Genomic DNA, 18472 nt, shown 5'->3' on the forward strand with positions numbered 1-18472 from the left:
AGGAGATTTCATTATAATTGAAAAATAAACACACTTATTAATAAAATGTATATCAATTGCAACTCTTCTTCTTTATACTCCAAGTGATTTACCAAAGACTCTTGTTCTTTATACCACAAAACAATCTTTTCTACTTTTCTAAACTCTTGTTCTTTTTACCACAAAACAATCTTTTTTAAACTCTTGTCGACTTCGTGATCGAGCCATGCATCAACAATTGAATAAGGATTTGGTCGAGCATATATGAACAAAATATTCCAGAAATTAAGTTTAAAACATTTGTGCTTTATGTTATTTATGTTATAAATTGTATCTCATGTATGTTTTAATTTTTTTAATTTGCAACAATTATTGAATTTTCTATAATTATAAATTTTATTTTTATATTAATATTTATTTTTCTAAGAACCACATGTTAAGAGCCTACCATTAATCACACAAAAATTTTAACTCAAAAATATTATCTCTTAACAATCACTTTTACAAATAAATTACTTAAATATTGGTAAGATTAATTTCTAAGAGACCACTTATAATCATGCTCTAAGAAACCAGGGTTTAGTATTTAAACCAGCACTATCCCACACTTTTCCATGCGATTCAAGCCTATTTAAAAATAAACATAAAAATCTCTGCAATTTGTTTAAATATTAAAGTATTACAAGTAATAGATATTTCGGCTGACTTTGGAGATCTGCATTGTTCAAGAACAATAATTTACGTGCATAAACAAGGATTTTATCCTCTATTAGCGTTGTAATCCTTTCTCGTGGATATTAAAAGTTTTTTTTTTTTTTTTTTTTTTTTTTTTTTTTTTTTGGATATTAAAAGTTATACTCTATATACTAGATTTTAATCCGCGGTACACCGCGGGGCTATACTTTAAACAAAAGTTTGAAAATTATCTATAGATATAACCTATTGTTTTGTTTTGTTAAATATACTTACATATGTATATATTATATATATTACCCCGCGATACTTCGGGTCGATTTTTTATAACAATAATTTTTAAATTTTAAGTTGTATTTTTTTGTTAATATTATTTATTTTATTTAGTGTTTAAGATTATATAACTGTATTTGATTGTTAATCCTAGGATTTCACCTGTAGTATACCGTCCCGTATTAATATCGACCCAAACCCGTCCCACCATATAACCCGTCCCATGAAATTAAACATCATTTTGTTATATTTCTTTTTAATAATATTTTAATTTAAAAACATATACAATTCGAGTCAATTTATAAGTTTGCTTTAAAAAACATATAGTTGTAATGTTTTTATTATAATAAAGTAATAATATATAGATGTTGCTTACTATAGTTATAATCAAAACCAACTAAAAATCTAAGTTTAGTGTTGATTATGAATCATAGTTACGACCAAAAAAAAATTAATCAAATACAATTAGTGTAAATTAACTAATTAAGAAAACAAACAGAAATATAACAAAACTTGCTTTAAAATCGTTAACAAAAAAAGGAAACATCATATTTAAGCAAGATCTTTGGAGCCAAAATCTTTTTTTCATATCTTTTATTTAATTTTCCAAATCTTAAGAATTAAATCCAGTGGCATTCCATTGTAAATAGTAGTGAAAGCCAGGATTTATTTCATAATTGTATTCAAAAATGTATATATAGATAGTTTTTAATTTATTATGCATGCTGGCTGGAATAGTTTAAGTAACAACTATTTATTTAAATTTAGTCAAAGTACCTGAAGTTTAGAAATTCTGGCTTGTCCATTTAGATGTATAATCATTTTTCATTTTCGCATCTATTAATCCATTAGCTATATGGTACTCCAAGAATCTCCATTTAGAATATATTTTTAAATCCTGGTCTTGGCATTCTTGGTGGTTTTCTTTTCTTTTTTACATTAAAATATATCGAATATAACCAACGTGGGTTGGGCTAGTAGTACTTGAGGGGGTAATTCCAATATAGTGTCCGTAGTTCGATTTCCGTTGGCTACTGAGGTTTTCACCTGGTCCCTTCGGGCCTACAAGAAATACACTAAGCGTTAGGCTCGAACGGCCTGAAAAGAAACAGGCCTCAAGCCTTGGTGCTAGTCGGGCTTAAACCCGGATACCTAGGTTATAAAAAAATAAATAAAAAAAATAAATAACATATATCGAATACGATATAATTAAGGTTCAAGTGCTCTTGGAGTCGTCTAGAAGAGAAGCAAAGATTTAATTAATCGGAGAGGCAAACTGCGGGGACCAACTTTGGATACTCTTAATTATCTTCGAGCTAATTAAAATGGTTTAACTAATTCAACCTGTTTTACAAAAAAAAAAGTAAAAATTATATTCAACTTAAATTTCTCAATTCATCTCTAATACAATCTACATGCATGTGCAAGTTTTCGTTTTTTTTTCTTACTTATATCAGGGAATCATTATTTAATTTATTTTCAAATAACATCAATTGTATATAAGTTTGTATCTGCCAAATGAACCGATTGAGTTATAGAGATGATTGGGGAATGTTTCTGTTGTGACAAAATATAGAATTGGATAATTAGTATTCTTTCAATGTTTTGATGTATTATTTGTGATACCTACTTGGCACAAACCCACCATATAACTTTCCTTTTAAAGAGACAAATACGACAGCTAACCCTTTTTCGTCAAGACTAGCGTTAAACCTTAAACATGGTCAAATAGTGTAAGTTTTAGGGACACCGTCCGTACGTATACTAACTAACTTCTCAGAATGGTTTTTGAATTAGTGTTAAGTTGTTCGGTGGCAATATATATATATATATATATATAACAATAGAGAAGGTGAGGTGTATTATATATAATTGATATGTATGTATATAAGTTTAGTATATCAAATATTTTAGAAACCAACCCACCCACCTAGTAGCCACCATAAAGAAACTTTCGAAGAAACCATAATTAGCTAAAAATTATTCCACATGCTATTGGATAAATATAAGTTATTGACAGCATACTTATTTGGAATTCTTCTTTCCCTATTTCTTTTATTAAAATCTAAATAAAGGATCTGAGAGAGAGGAAAGAGCTTTTGATTGCATGAGACACCTATTGGTGGTAAGAAAGTCCACCAATCAGAGATCTTAGGTTGTATGAGTGAATATAACTATAAGTCTATAACACCTAATAAGGGTTAATTATTATTATTTCAATTAATTGTCTTGATTTATCTTTTAAGTTAAAGAGCAGTGGGGTCTTAATTGGAACAACTGTCCAAACCAAATGCCATTTCATTAGACTTATTTGTATTAAAATAAGATTATCCCATGACTTGATTCACCTGAAAATAGAATAATCTATACCTTTTCTTTAATACCTGTTTTCTTTCTGTATTAAATATTGTCTTCTCATGCTTTATGAAGATTTGCCCAAGATCTTGTTTTGAAGATTAGACTTGTGAATATATTTTATTTGTTAAATAGTATAGATGCTTGCATCATTGCCCACTTCTTGTATTTCTTCATTTGGCAACTAACTATTCTCCCTATTTAATTTAATAATTAATTAACATTCATTAAACATGGTCAAGAAAGGCTTTTTCTTTCTTTTCTCACAGTAATTAGACAAATAAGGATTGGTTTAGGTGGAAGACATTGAGATATATTACACAAAAGCTTCAATTCATGCTACATCATCAGATCTCCTTGTGAGCAACTTATAATTGATGGAAAATTTCTAAAACCTGTAATGAATGTTAAACCCTTTAACAAAAAAAAAAACACGTAATGAATATTACATAAAAATACATCAATGAAAAGAATATCCAATTAGTTTTGTAGACTATTTAATTGTTTTTAGAGAACAAATGACGAACGATTCGTTTGATTTCGTTCTTGTTGCAATATGCTCTTCAGTGGTTTTGAGTTTTGACACAAAATGTCATTTACTCGCTTAAATTTATGATGGATATGCGTTATTCAAGTATAATGAAATTTTAATATTATAATAATAGGGATCAAAATATTATCCTTCGCATTCCATGTTGATTATATTTTTTGGGCTAAATTAATTGATTAGCTTTATTTCTTCCTATCTTTCTTTGACTTTTGATATTATATCAATCATATGATATTAACATCTTAATCTTCTCTTTAAGCTTAGAATATAACTTTTGTATTAATTGTCACAAGTGGTGTGATCGCTGCATGCCTTTTCATATATATATATATATTTTTATTCATCATATCTCAACTTAATCTAACTATTTTATTCACGCACTAAACATAATTTTTCCACAATATTTAAATATAAAGATGATCAATTTTAAGCAAATGTATATATAATACAAAAGACAAAAGATAAAACAAGTTGACAAGTTAAATATATAAGGTATAAAGAATTTCCATTTTATTATATAGATATATCGTTCCTATATATATATATATATATATACAGTGCCGGCCCTGTATAATATGGGGCTCAATACAAAAGATTTTTTTTTTGGATGGATTTTATAGAAGAAATTAAAACTTGAGACCAAATCTTAAAATTTTAGGAAAATGAGGCCTAATTTTGCAATAACAAATAGATTAAATTTAAAAATTTGGGACTAAATCTGAATATTTCAAAAAAATAGGGCCTTTTATTTGCAATAAAAAATATTTTTGAGGCATAATTTTATACTAAAAAGCTTACAAAATCTGGAGGCTCAATACACATGTCTCTTAGAAATGTGTGGTGGGTCGGGCCTGTCTATATATGTATTCGCGTGGTATTCACATATGTGTATAAACCTATTCAGTGTTAGTGTAGTATTTATTGTACCTATCAAGGTTTATTTTCGAAGATCATTTCTCGTCACACCTTAGATTCAAACAAATAATTTTATTAGAAACCCTAAAATATTATAACTCGATGCTGTTCATGAATAATATAAAAAACCCTTCCTGCAATATAAAACTCCTATAGGCATACAATATATTATATTACAGATGCAATGCATCATTACTTGCAAACTATTAAATTAAGCATCATCCGTCGCTCTCTTTGCTATATATATAAAGAAGATCATTTACACATCTCCATAAGCTAATTAAACCCATCGACAAACACACATATATGTCTATATCTCCGACAATGTCTCGTACAGGTGAAAGTTCATCAGGCTCATCCTCCGACAAGACGATAAAGCTATTCGGCTTCGACCTGATCAGCGGCAATCGCTCGCCGGAAATCACGACGGCGGAAAGCGTGAGCTCGTCCACAAACACGACGTCGTTAACAGTGATAAAAAGACTTGACTGCCAATACTGTGGCAAAGAGTTCGCAAATTCTCAAGCCTTAGGAGGTCACCAAAACGCCCACAAGAAAGAGAGGTTGAAGAAGAAGAGGCTTCAGCTTCAAGCTAGACGAGCCAGCATCGGCTATTATCTCACCAGCCACCAACAACCCATAACGACGTCATTTCAGAGACAATACAATACCCCGTCATATTGTGCCTTCTCATCTATGCACGTGAATAATAATCAGATGGGTGTGTACAACGAGGAGTGGTCGTCGAGGTCGTCGCAGATTAGCTTCGGTAATAAGGACACGTGCCAAGATCTTAATGAACAAAGTGGTGAGATGGGTAAGCTGTACGGTGTACGACCGAACATGATTCAGTTCCAGAGAGATCTGACTTCTCGTTCTGATCAGATGAGAAGTATCAAGTCGCTGGATCTTCATCTAGGTTTTGCCGGAGATTCGGCTTAACAAAGCGAGAGATATATGATTAAGATTATATGTACTAATTAATGGTGTATTTTATTGGGATCAGGAAGGAAAAAAACGAGACATAGTATTCTTGATGCAATTTGAGTTTTATTTATTTAGGTTTATGTATGTTTTTGAAATGAATTCATTCCAAATGATGTTGTGGTCTTGTGGAATTATTCAAAACAGAACAAAAAAAAAAAAAAAAAAAACTCTTGCAGCAGTATATATATATATATATGAAATCATATTATTAAGGACTAACAATAAACCATAGTATTGAAAGAAAATCATTTCCTTGTTCCTTAGTTTGTTAACCGTACATATACTAAGTGATATATATGGTTTCCATATTTTTATCATTAGTTATTGTGAGCTGTGTTTTTTGGTTTTGTTTTGAAACGTTTCAAAACAAAACCAAAAATGGTGCATTGCTTAATTGATGGAGGAAACATTTTGAAACATAATCACTTTCTTAGTTTGTTGCTTATTCTATTTAGATGGCCATGCGTACGTTCTTCTTTATTGGTACATGTATTTATTACAACGTATTACAACACATATAGACATACTTCCAGTCCGTTTACATGTGGCATGTGCTTATATATACGTGCATTTATTCGTACACGCCTCAATTTGATTTATAGTCAAATTTCAAATATTTTTTTAGAAATTTCATCTCTAAAGTTTTTTAAAAAGGTTCGACATTAATGTTTTTAGTAAGATATATATAAATCGTTGTAGGTACAATCCAACGATTTTGCGAAATTCTGTATTTTCTGTAAATATACACTCTAAATACGATTTTATGTCATGTGATTGCTCGAGTAATTACCCGATACACTTAACCGCAAGGTAGTATATACGGGGTCGATCCACAAGAACCAATGGTACACTAAAGATTTTCGAGACTCGTTCTTAGCTAAAGCTAAAAGGTTGTTTGTTTGGTTTTCAGATTTTAAAATAAAAATGCAAGTAATTTAAACGATTAAACTTATGAATTAAAGACATTGGGTATTAGGGTATTTCAGAGATCAATAAACAATGGGAACATGAGACAAAGAATTCAACAATTAAGAACCGTTCTTGAACATGAACACAACTAGACTAATTCTCTTTCAAGATATTAATCACTAAATTTGACTACTCGATTACTAAACTTTCGCATGTAATTTCCTAGTCAAATTTGCATTATCAAACAAGTTCATTTAGTTCACAATGCGTCCTAACTTCAACTTTCGTTGGCTAGAAATACATTGCTCAATTCACATTCTTTCAGGCATTCTATCGAACACTTTTGATGCATTGAAAAACCTAGAATCTACAACAGGGTGATCAATCCTATTCTAGCATTAAGAACATGTGAATCAAAGTACCTAGAGAATGAGAATTCCAAACAACAATCAATCCATCAATCCATTGAATCTCCTATTAGAACCCTAGAACCCAATAGGAGAACTACTCACACATAGAAAAAGAGATAACAAAAATCAATGAAGAAAACATGATGAAATTGTAGAAATAACAAGACAGGGTTTAGAAATCTTCTCCAAGTGTCAAGAGGATGGATTCCTTTGCCCAAAGTTGTTTACAAACCAAAGAACCAAGTTTAGAACTGAAAAATATCCAAGATAATGTCTCAAAAGTCGAGCATAGGGTTTTAAAACAATAGGAGACGAGCCGGGTCGGATCTGGAGTGACTCGGATCAAATCTGGGCCAAAACTACGTCTGGGGAAGGGATCGATCGATCCAAAGGAGGATCGATCGATCCAGCAGTGTCTGGAACGTTTCTCATCCGTCAGGGAAGTGGATCGATCGATCCACAAAGGGATCGATCGATCTGGAGCTTCTGGTCTCCAGCTCTGCAACTGCTTCAAATGCTCGCCTGAATGACCTGTCTTCACTAATTCGGGTATAACTATTGAATGCACCGTTAGATTTCTTTCAAATCACTTGGAAACTCAAGCTAACATCTTCATATAGCTTGTGTCAAAATTTCAGAAAGATCTAACTGTGGTAAGTCTTCCATCGGAGGCCAAACGTTTGATACTTCTAACCGAAACTACATCTCCAAATGTGTGTTTTTATCCCAAAACATCTCGTTTTCCTCCGAAACAACCTAAAACCTGTAAAGACTCGATAAAGGACTAAAAGACTCTAAAAACAAACTTTGACTCTATAAAATATATGATCTAGGAAAGAAAACAAAGACTCAAAACCGATAAAAACACAACATATCATCATGGTTATTACAAGAGTATACCATTTTCAAAAGGATTTAAACTGATGCCTGTTATTTTTTTACCCCAAACTGATTAATCTACAATAACATATATATATATAACACAAACTCAAGTCCTAAAACGAACAGAATAAGTGAATTATAGTGGTGAAATTGCTTGACTTAGATTTTATTCTTTTCAAATAGATTTGGTGTAAGATTGATTCGAAATTTCCCATTAAGTCACTAAACAAATATGTGCATCAATTCATAATTGTACAACTTTAGATATACATATAATATATGCAGTCGGCAGATTTGTTTATTTAAATAATTTGCGTGATTAGAATGATAAGCTTAAGATCCAACATCCAATGTTGGAGGCCCCTTTAATTTTGTCTACACATGTCACTTCCGACACCAACGGAACTCCATTTTGCTTATGTGTGTATTTTAGATGCTTATCCCATTTCATTAATACGGAGTAGTATATAATTTTATTTTATTCTTTTAAAAAAGGTTTTCCTTTATTGTACAATTCGCTTGTTTCCTAGTTTTGGTAATATTTTTTTTGTTAACTTTCAAAAATAGCTCCTTGCATATGAGTAAATCATACACGACTCACGAGTGTTCAAGAAAGTTGGAATTTACGTTATACCAGTTATAAATTTGTTGATTCACGACATATTTTGTTTTTCTTTTGTTTTCTATTTTTTTTAACAATTTTTTTGTATACATGATCTTTTCTAATTTAAAATCGTGCAGTAGTTTTTTTTCTTTTTTCTTTTAGTATTCCATAACTAATCATGACATTCTCTCCATCTTGACAAAAAGAGGGAAGAAATAAATTGCTCGAATCCTTTGCCATGTGTAACCCATGTGATATGACAAGTACTGTTAAGCAGCCATGGTGATAAGTAACTCCGATGAAGATGTTGATGTGGCGTGGTGCGTTTGTGATTGGCATTGACGGGAGAAGTGAAGGCTATGTGGACTATAATGATCCACGAGTTATAATTTTGATTGAGCGCTATAAAATTGAGGAAACTGTTACGCATTGTGTTCTAGCGTGCAACATATTTACCACTCGTCTGTATATATATAGCTTCGACAAACCGATCTAATTTTCCCTAATTTAAAAAAATTTAAAGTGGCCACCTAATAAAAGTTTGGGTGTGTTTATTAATATCACACATGCAACATGTTATCATGCATATGAATGTAATCATCATAATGGAGGATATCTATTAATTGAAACAATAAAACACTAATTATCAATTTTGAAATGATTATTTTTTTGTTTAATGAAGGGATAATGTAATCTAATGTTGTGGGAGACAAAGATAGATCCAAGCCAGGTAAGGTTTGCTTGTTGATCTAAATTGATTAAAGCATTTGTTGAACAAGACTTCGCCATCTGTACCACCACCTATCATTCTTTCAATTATGGATTATAATTTAGTAAATGTCATATATATGCGTCCATTATAACTTTTATTATTGGCATTATATATTGCTTTTTTAAAAGCAAGTTTATTTATCAAAAACTATTGATTGGTCAATGTTAAGCGTTACACTTGACCATCAAGAAAACTATACATAACGCAATACTTATATTATTATATCTTAATTATTATATCAGGTGTAATTATTTGAAAGACTCCTTGTGTGTATACTTTACTAAGTTATTAGTATAAAGTATATATATAAAATGACAATATCATTTTCTACGTAAGAAAAGGACAAGGATATTTATCGGTTACTTTAATAGTTTGAATGATTCTCGATCTAATAATTAAAACATTGGCGTTAGATGTAAGTTTTTGAAATTAAAATTGATTTAAATGAATCAGTTGATCTAGAAAATTATTTTGGTAGAGCACCGATCAGAGAGATCTTTCTTCCAGAAACTGTGATTATAAGACGTGTACTAAGAGACAAGTCAAAATATATTTCCTTAATTTAATGCATAGTTGGCTGCATCATTATTTGGTAAATAGTACTAGTAAATATTCGATTCACGTCGTGTGTGCAGGCATCAATTTCTTTAAGAAATACTATTCTTTTATCACTTCGAGTAACTTATGATATTTAAGGATATAAATCATAATCCACCGTTGATCTTTGTTCATTATTTCTTTTTTGCTTTTTAATTTGGTTTTGTTTTTTTTTTTTTTGGGCAAATTTGGTTTTGTTTAATCGCTCAAAATTAATGGAGAAACCCGCATTATAACCACAAACCGGAAAAATGTGAAAAGGAATAAACCGGTCGGTTATCGATTTCTAGGGTTTTAAGGTTTTGACTGACGGTTGACTTAGGGCTTGCTTCTCTGCTTTGGTGGTACACACACATCAAGCTGCTCTTTGCCTCTCTGGTCGCTTAACTCACCAATCACCATCCTCAGGTTCGTTCTCCCGACGAAAGATTTAATTTTGCAGTTAGGAATTGTAATCACTGCGTGTAAGTAAAGGACTCGAAGCCGGTGTTTTGTTTCTTTTGCTTGATTTTTCTCCGTTTCTTCTAAAATTTGAGACTTTTGCTTCATTGATTACCCTAGAAAGCTTGAAACTTTATTCGAATTGAGGTGTTCCATTAGATATTTTCAAACAAGGTCCTGCCTTTTTACTCTACAATAAGCTAAAACCTGTGTTTGATTTGGGCTTTAGGAAAAAACAAACAACTGGTGTGAGAATGAGGAAGAAGGTAGACGAACGTATCAGGACTCTGATTGAAAACGGTGTTAAACTCAGACACCGTTCCATGTTTGTCATCATTGGTGACAAAGCTCGTGACCAGGTAAAATTCTTGCTGTTATATAGAATTTCTACTTTGCATTTTCCTCGGAGATCAAGTCTAATGCTTTTTTGATTCGTTATGTAACAGATAGTTAATCTTCATCACATTTTGTCAAAATCGCCGGTCAAGTCTAACACAAGTGTGCTATGGTGCTACAAGAATAGACTCGACATTAGCAGGTTCGATTTATCAACCTTGTGTTTCATATATAAGATCTTTGCAAAAGTTGAAGCATTGAAATTTTGTTATTAGAAGCTTAATTGAAGCCTAGTTTATAGTTGACACATGCTTATGTGTGAGTTTCTTTTGGATTTTCCATGTTGAGAGAATAATGGAACCTGATTTTGTGAGCTATGCTACACATATTTGTGGAATTCTATTTGTCGATTACTTGGTCCTGAATATTAAAGAGTGTGTGGAATTGGTTTTGTGTGCAGTCACAATAAAAAACGTGCGAAGCAGTTGAAGAAGATGAAGGAGAGAGGACAATTAGATCCTGAAAAACTAGATGCTTTCTCTCTTTTTCTTGATGTGGGGGATGTCACGCATTGCTTGTACAAAGATTCTGAAAGAATTCTTGGGAATACTTTTGGCATGTGCATCTTACAGGTACTCTTGATTAATGGATGAAGAACCATTTTTTTGCTGCAGCATACTCATATTTGCGTCTTCTTCCACCTTTAATTTTTATTCTTAATTATTCAGGATTTTGAAGCTCTAACTCCAAATCTACTAGCAAGAACAATAGAGACAGTTGAAGGGGGTGGGCTAGTTGTATTATTATTACAATCACTTGCTTCACTTACTAGTCTCTGCACCATGGTTATGGTATGAACACTGATTTTGGTAGTTATGTTGTTTGCATACTACTTACGTGGATTTACATGATTGGTTCTGTTCATATCAGGATGTGCATGATAGATTTCGAACCGAGTCACACTCTGAAGCTTCCGGACGTTTCAATGAACGATTTCTGTTATCACTAGCGTCTTGCAAAGCATGTGTTGTCATGGATGATGAGCTGAATATATTGCCGCTTTCGTCTCATATCAGATCTATCACAAAAGTTCCAACAAAGGAGGTAATTTCTATAGCAGATTCACACTTCTGTTCCATGGGTTGTTGAGAAATTGTCTTCCATCATACCAGTTAACATCTTTAAATTTTCTCTTTCATTTGTTTGTAATAAAAGGATTCAGAAGGGCTTTCTGAGGCAGAACGAGACCTGAAGAGTTTGAAAGATGCACTAAACGATGATTTTCCTGTTGGTCCTTTGATTAATAAGTGTTGTACATTGGATCAGGTATGTGGTTTAGTCACTGTGTACACTGGATTAAGAAGTGTTGCACATTGGATCAGGTTTGAATTTTGTCTTTTGTAGGGTAAAGCTGTTGTCACATTTTTCGATGCAATATTGGATAAGACCCTCCGCAGCATAGTTGCTCTGATTGCTAGTCGTGGGCGTGGAAAATCTGCTGCACTTGGTCTAGCTGTTGCTGGGGCTGTTGCTGCTGGGTAGGCTTGAGTTATTGTACTCTTTTATTCATGTATGTTTCAATAAAATCTGTTATCTTATTAATACTATATCTTATTTGCTGTTAGGTACTCTAATATTTACGTAACAGCACCAAGCCCAGATAACTTGAAAACATTCTTTGAGTTTGTTTGCAAAGGTTTCGAAGCACTTGAATATAAGGTAATATGAACTTCTTCTGCATCACACATATGAGGCATTTTTGTAGAAACTTTTCATGTTGAGCTTCTTCCATTTTGTTACCTGTTTGTTGGGTAGTCATAGGTTTGAATTCTGCACTATCTCATGGAAGAAGAAAGATGTTACTTTGTATTGCATGTTAATTCGGGATATCCATATAATTTCCTGAACTTTATCTTCAACTATATATTTTGTAGGAACATCTTGAATATGATGTCGTGAGAAGTGTGAATCCTGGCTTTAATAAAGCCATCGTACGGATAAATATCTTCAAGCAGCACAGGCAAACTATCCAGGTCTGTCCAATCCTGGATTTTTTACAATAAGCCGTAGTTTGTGTATACAACCGCCTAAGTTGTTCATTTTCTTGTTTATTCATGCAGTATATACAACCCCATGAACATGAAAAGCTCTCACAAGTTGAGCTGTTGGTTATTGATGAAGCGGCAGCTATTCCTTTGCCAGTTGTGAAGTCTCTACTTGGCCCTTACCTAGTTTTCTTATCATCTACTGTCAGTGGGTATGTGGGACAGGAGTAAAATGCTTATATTCCCATACTATTGAAAATTATATGCATGGCTTGATTATATTTTGGGTCAGTCAGGCTACTGATTTTTGTTTGTTATGCTTTTTGCCAAAGCTATGAAGGTACTGGTAGATCTTTGTCCCTGAAACTCCTCCAACAGTTAGAAGAGCAAAGCCGAGCCCCTGTCACTGGTGTTGAAGGCTCTCTTTCTGGTATTTAACTGCTACATCTTGCTTTCACTTTTGGCATGTGGCGATCAGGAGATTTTGTGTGGAGATTTCAATATTAGAGCTAGCATTTTCATATTAAATAGATATATATGTTTCGTCCAAAAAAAAAAAGATATATATGTTTGTTTAAGTAAACTATTACTCTAATGCCTAGGTTTAAGGAATATTTGTGAATAATTTATTCCAAGTACGTAGGTTTTGTTGTTAAGTTCGGCCTTAAGGGCCTCCGAAGGTTTATTGAAACTTCATGCAGAGTAGTCCTCTGTTGTGATTTTAGATTACTGCGTCTGATGGTTGTTCATATTCATTGGAGCTAATGTTTCTTCCACGCAGGGCCTACTACTTTCATATCTCAGTATGTAGTTTTAGATATCTATTCTTTTTCCTTGGCCTTCTAGTTGATGTGAATCGTTATCTATTGGAACTCCCTGACTGTCTGACGTTTCTTTGGATTCAGGTTGCCTTTTCAAGAAGATAGAACTTAATGAGTCTATTAGATACGCTTCTGGAGATCCAATTGAATCCTGGCTTAATGGATTACTATGCCTTGATGTTGCTAATTGTCTTCCAAATCCTGCTTGGTATGGTAATTTCACTCAATATAGATAGAATGTTGCCATACTTTCTTGCCAACTAGTGATCTAGAAACTATAATTTTTTCTTGTATTTGTAGCCATCCTCTGCCAAGTCAGTGTGATCTTTATTATGTCAACCGAGACACCTTATTTTCTTATCACAAAGACAGTGAGTTGTTTTTACAGGTAATAATAGTTGATTTTACAATCTACGTACTTTTTGCTCCCTATATTTTGTTATTAAGACATTAAGTGGGCATTCTACAGCGAATGATGGCACTTTGTGTCTCTTCTCACTACAAGAATTCTCCTAATGATCTTCAACTTCTGTCGGATGCCCCTGCTCATCATTTGTTTGTGTTGCTCGGTATGCAATTGTTCCTCCTTTTCATAGCTAGAGATAATCATCAGATTTAGAGTATTGCCTAAATTTCTATTTGGCACAGGTCCTGTTGATGAGTCCAAAAACCAGCTTCCTGATATACTGTGTGTTATCCAGGTATCGATTTCTTACTTTTTCTGCTCTTTGAAATTGTTTGTTTGGTGAAAAACAGTTAGTTGGACTAACAAAGAATAAAAGCAGAAGCTATCAGTCTGCCATAATTGTTTGTTTGCAGCATTTTTTTGTTGTTGTAAAACTATGAATCACATGTCTTGGCTTTCTTATATGATTGATTGTGGATGTAACTGGTCTCAAGTACCCTTGAAATTGATATTTTTGCAGGTCTGTCTCGAAGGACAGATATCTCGGAAATCAGCTGAAAAAAGTTTAAGAGAAGGTCATTCACCACATGGAGATCAAATACCATGGAAGTTCTGTGAACAGTTCCGGGACGTTGTCTTTCCAAAGCTTTCTGGTGCTCGTATAGTACGCATAGCAGTCCACCCCAATGCTATGAAGGTAAATTCTCTTAGTCTGCTCATTTTTTAAAAGTCTTTTAGGTTCCATGAGAGATTAACAAATTCTTAATTACATTCTATGTAGATGGGATATGGGTCTGCTGCGGTTGAACTTTTGACCAGGTAAATGCATGATTACCACTTAATGATTAATACATGCAGATATATAATTGACTGATACGTGCAGATACTTTGAGGGTCAGCTAGCTTCTATATCAGAAGGTGATGATGAACTGGATGTGGAGCCTTCACCAGTCAGAGTTACTGAGGCTGCCGAAAAGGTTCTTGATTATTTTAATCTATCCTTGTGTTTTTTTTTGCATTATGCATTCTAGCTCCTACTTGATTTTTTTTTTCCCTTAGGTTTCCTTGCTTGAGGAACAGATAAAGCCTCGTGCCAATCTTCCACCTTTGCTGGTTCCTCTTCGTGATCGGCGACCTGAGAGACTCCACTACCTCGGTGTCTCTTTTGGGCTTACTTTAGACCTCTTCCGTTTCTGGAGAAAACATAAATTTGCTCCATTCTACATCAGTCAAATACCAGTTGAGAATCTCTCTTTCCCCCTTTTCCTGAATTACTTATTCTTGTATTGTCTAGTAGTTCATAACACAATTTCCATATATGGTTGGATCAGAGTGCTGTGACTGGTGAGCACACATGTATGCTTCTGAAACCATTAACATTAAGCAACGATGAATTCGAAGTTGATGAGTCAGATGAACTGGGCTTCTTTGCTCCCTTCTATAAAGGTTTGTTGATTTTTTAAACAGGAATCTAATGTTTCTTTAGCTTCTAACTTTGACGTTTTTTTATTTTAATGTTTTGGCCAATTCTTCTACTCTGTTCAGATTTCAGGATAAGGTTCTCTAAGCTGTTGAGTGATAAATTCAAGAAGATGGATTATAAACTTGCAATGAGGTTAGCAGTATTCATTTTCTTTCCCCATGAAACTTTGAACTTTTTCTCAATACTATTTTAGGATGATTATACTTTTCTTGGTGCGGTTTTATCGTGTTGATAATATTCTCGTTTCACAATTTTGTCTAGTGTCTTGAACCCTAAGATCAACTTCCCAGAGGTTGATTCTTCGGGGAATTCACCTGATGGATTTTTGAAGAAACTCGACGGAGTCCTTTCACCTTATGATATGGAGAGACTCAGAGCATACACTGCCAATCTCGTTGACTTCAACCTGGTTAGATTCACTTTCTGAGAGTCACTTATTTTAGGGAAATATGTATGAACTACATTTATGACTCAGTCTGCTTAAGCATATAGTCAGATATGTAATCTGCTTAAATAACTAAACAATCATAAGATTCTGGTAACAGACTCAGACAAATACTAACCGCAGGTTCAAGCTTGATACTGTCTTTTCGTTTGGTTTGGTAACTATTTTTATTTTGTTATCTTTTCATAGGTTTATGACATTTGCAAAACTCTAGCTCATCATTATTTTCAAGAGAAGCTCCCGGTCTCGCTTTCATATGTTCAAGCATCTGTACTCCTGTGTTTGGGCTTGCAGGAGTCGGATTTCTCGAGCATTGAGGTATAACATATCTACTCTTTAAAAGAATTTGATAATCTGGGCCCGCTGAATTATGTTTCACCACACATGTGGAGATAACTTCTTGACACATCTGGATGTTCTAAATTGGATCATTACGTTGACTTACAGAGACAAATGCAGTTGGAGAGGGGGCAAATACACTCTCTTCTATTGAAGGTTGGAAAGAAGTTATACAAATATTTGAATGCAATTGCAACAAACGAGCTTGAATCCACCTTACCTCGGTTGAAAGATGTAAGTTCAGATGGGAAAACTTACAAAACATTTCCATGTTCTTTTGCTCAGTCATAATATGCCCTCATTTATGATAATTAACAACCCTAAGCCCTAAATACATACACAAATATCGAGCTGACTGAAATGATTCATGGTGGCTTTTGGTTGCAGAGAGTGCTTGAACCTCACAAAGTATCAGTAGACGAAGATCTCAGGGAAGGAGCAAAAGAAGTTGAGGTAATTGCTTTCCGTGCATGCGTATATTTTGTTTTGGTTTCCATGTAAAATCGAAACATCACTCACGCTCTCAATGTTTGGGTTAAAGGAACAAATGAGGGCAAGGATAGAAGAATTGTTGGACCCTGAGCTGCTTGAACAATTTGCTATTGGGGACAAAGAAGCTGAGGCTTTGCAAAAGTCTAAGATCTCTTCAAGTGGTCTTATCAGTATTGAGTCCACCAAAACTGATAACAAGAAAGAGAAGCCAATAAGTGGTTTTGATAAATCCACCAAAAAGAGAGGCGATGATAAGCATTCCTCAAGATCCAACAAGAAGAGAAGAGCCTGAGTTGGAGTTCATGTCAACAATTGTTTTTTGTAACAGTGACCAGAAAATTTTGATCATTGGTCTTTTTATGAATTTTTGTAACCAGGTTGAATAATTTATTAAAATTTTGGTTTGTTCATCACAAGTGAAAAAAAAAAAACTTGCAGATTCTGTTTGGGCATTCTACAACCATAATAAAAAGTTTTCTATTAACTATAACTATATTATTTATTTACTGCAATATGTGAAACCGGTTCACATCTCGGCAGCAAAAGACTTCCCACATCCACAGGTTTGTGTAGCGTTAGGGTTGGAGAAAGAGAAGCCTCCACCAATTAAAGCATCACTGTAATCAAGCTGCATTCCGAAAAGAAAGAGCATGCTCTTTGGATCACAAACTGCAAAAGAAATGAGTACAAATTAAAAACCAGAGCTTTCAGTGTATAACTAGGACCTGATTGCAAACAACATGAGACTAGAAGCCTCAGTTCAAGAATCGGCAACTAAGTATTATATAATTCAAGCTGCACATCTAAAAGAATCAACTGACCATCTACTTGACAACACGAGTCTAAAACTTTAGCCAAGAACTTTATCTTACGAATGCAATATATATCAAACAACCTCAGCGCTTTATATTTTTGGATGCATGCTTCAAAACAGAGAAACTGACATTCATATTGTAAGTATGGCGAGTCTACATCGTCAAGCAACTTAGCTGATCTTACTTTCAGGCCTACTTATATCAGACTGAAAGAATTGATCATGCATAGTTATGGAATAGTTACCTATAGTGAATCCTTCGTATTCGATGGTGGAATCATCTGCTCTTGCATTTGCTCTGTTCTCAAAGTCCATAGTGTAAGACATCCCAGAGCATCCTCCTTGTTTGACACCAATTCTCAAGCACAAATCTTCCCCACGTTCTGATCTCATCTTACTCAGATGCTTAAGTGCATTTTCTGACAGAGATATTGCCGGCTTCAGTCCTTCCATTGCAGGTGCAGCTGAGAAATTCAAGAGCAACCAAAGTTATCAATTTCAAAAGAAAGTTTCTGATTTTAAAACCAGAATGGCAATAACAATAACCCAGAAAAATAAAGCAGAGCAAATTCGTGAATCAATTCGAACCTGGAACTGAAGTGGATCGAACAAAGAGGCGGTTTCTCCGATTGAGATTGAGATTAAGATTCACATATGACAAAGAAGGAAACGAAATCGAATTACATGGAACCACAGAAGGTAAACTTGTGTTAGAGATCCTTAGCCCAAGAAAAGTTGGATTTGAAGTCGTCGTGATTCCAGCGAAAGCCATCATCTTCTGAGAATTGAATCGCCGAGCTGAGGAATCTCTCAAATGCGTGTAGTAGAAGAAGACCAAGAAAAAACAAATCTTTTCGCACAACAATTTTTAAGTCCACATGTTTTTTGTTTTCAGGTAGGTGATTGATTATATTTTTGTTATGA

At 33.6% G+C, this 18472-nt stretch overlaps 3 protein-coding genes across 4 annotated transcripts; 2 read left to right on the forward strand and 1 right to left on the reverse strand.

The window, feature by feature from the left end:
• The first annotated feature begins 4895 nt into the window (after positions 1-4895).
• LOC9325875 (zinc finger protein 5) lies at positions 4896-5876 on the forward strand. The gene has a single exon (XM_021013767.1). The coding sequence runs from the start codon at positions 5072-5074 to the stop codon at positions 5705-5707; it is 636 nt and encodes a 211-aa protein (XP_020869426.1). The 5' UTR covers positions 4896-5071; the 3' UTR covers positions 5708-5876.
• A 4281-nt stretch (positions 5877-10157) lies between these two features.
• On the forward strand, positions 10158-17255 carry LOC9325876 (RNA cytidine acetyltransferase 1). 2 transcript variants are annotated; one of them, XM_021013175.1, is made up of 27 exons: positions 10158-10390; positions 10597-10726; positions 10814-10905; positions 11164-11335; positions 11432-11554; positions 11634-11807; positions 11919-12029; positions 12108-12241; positions 12329-12422; positions 12638-12736; positions 12824-12960; positions 13081-13178; positions 13654-13777; positions 13870-13957; positions 14039-14138; positions 14218-14270; positions 14496-14672; positions 14757-14794; positions 14859-14952; positions 15035-15214; positions 15307-15421; positions 15521-15590; positions 15720-15867; positions 16093-16221; positions 16351-16476; positions 16630-16695; positions 16784-17255. In XM_021013175.1, the coding sequence occupies exons 2-27, from the start codon at positions 10622-10624 to the stop codon at positions 17024-17026; spliced, it is 3090 nt and encodes a 1029-aa protein (XP_020868834.1). In that variant the 5' UTR covers positions 10158-10390; positions 10597-10621; the 3' UTR covers positions 17027-17255. The 2 variants fall into 2 exon arrangements, with proteins under 2 accessions (XP_020868834.1, XP_020868833.1); XM_021013174.1 differs by having other exon boundaries at positions 10158-10334.
• On the reverse strand, positions 17105-18349 carry LOC9325877 (iron-sulfur assembly protein IscA, chloroplastic). The gene is made up of 3 exons (XM_002892528.2): positions 18137-18349; positions 17794-18012; positions 17105-17403 (listed from the first exon to the last, which is right to left on the reverse strand). Exons 1-3 carry the CDS (start codon positions 18321-18323, stop codon positions 17261-17263), a joined length of 549 nt encoding a protein of 182 aa, XP_002892574.2. The 5' UTR covers positions 18324-18349; the 3' UTR covers positions 17105-17260.
• Positions 18350-18472: the final 123 nt, after the last annotated feature.

This window comes from Arabidopsis lyrata, assembly GCF_000004255.2.
Source record: "Arabidopsis lyrata subsp. lyrata unplaced genomic scaffold ARALYscaffold_1, whole genome shotgun sequence".
NCBI lineage: Eukaryota > Viridiplantae > Streptophyta > Magnoliopsida > Brassicales > Brassicaceae > Arabidopsis > Arabidopsis lyrata.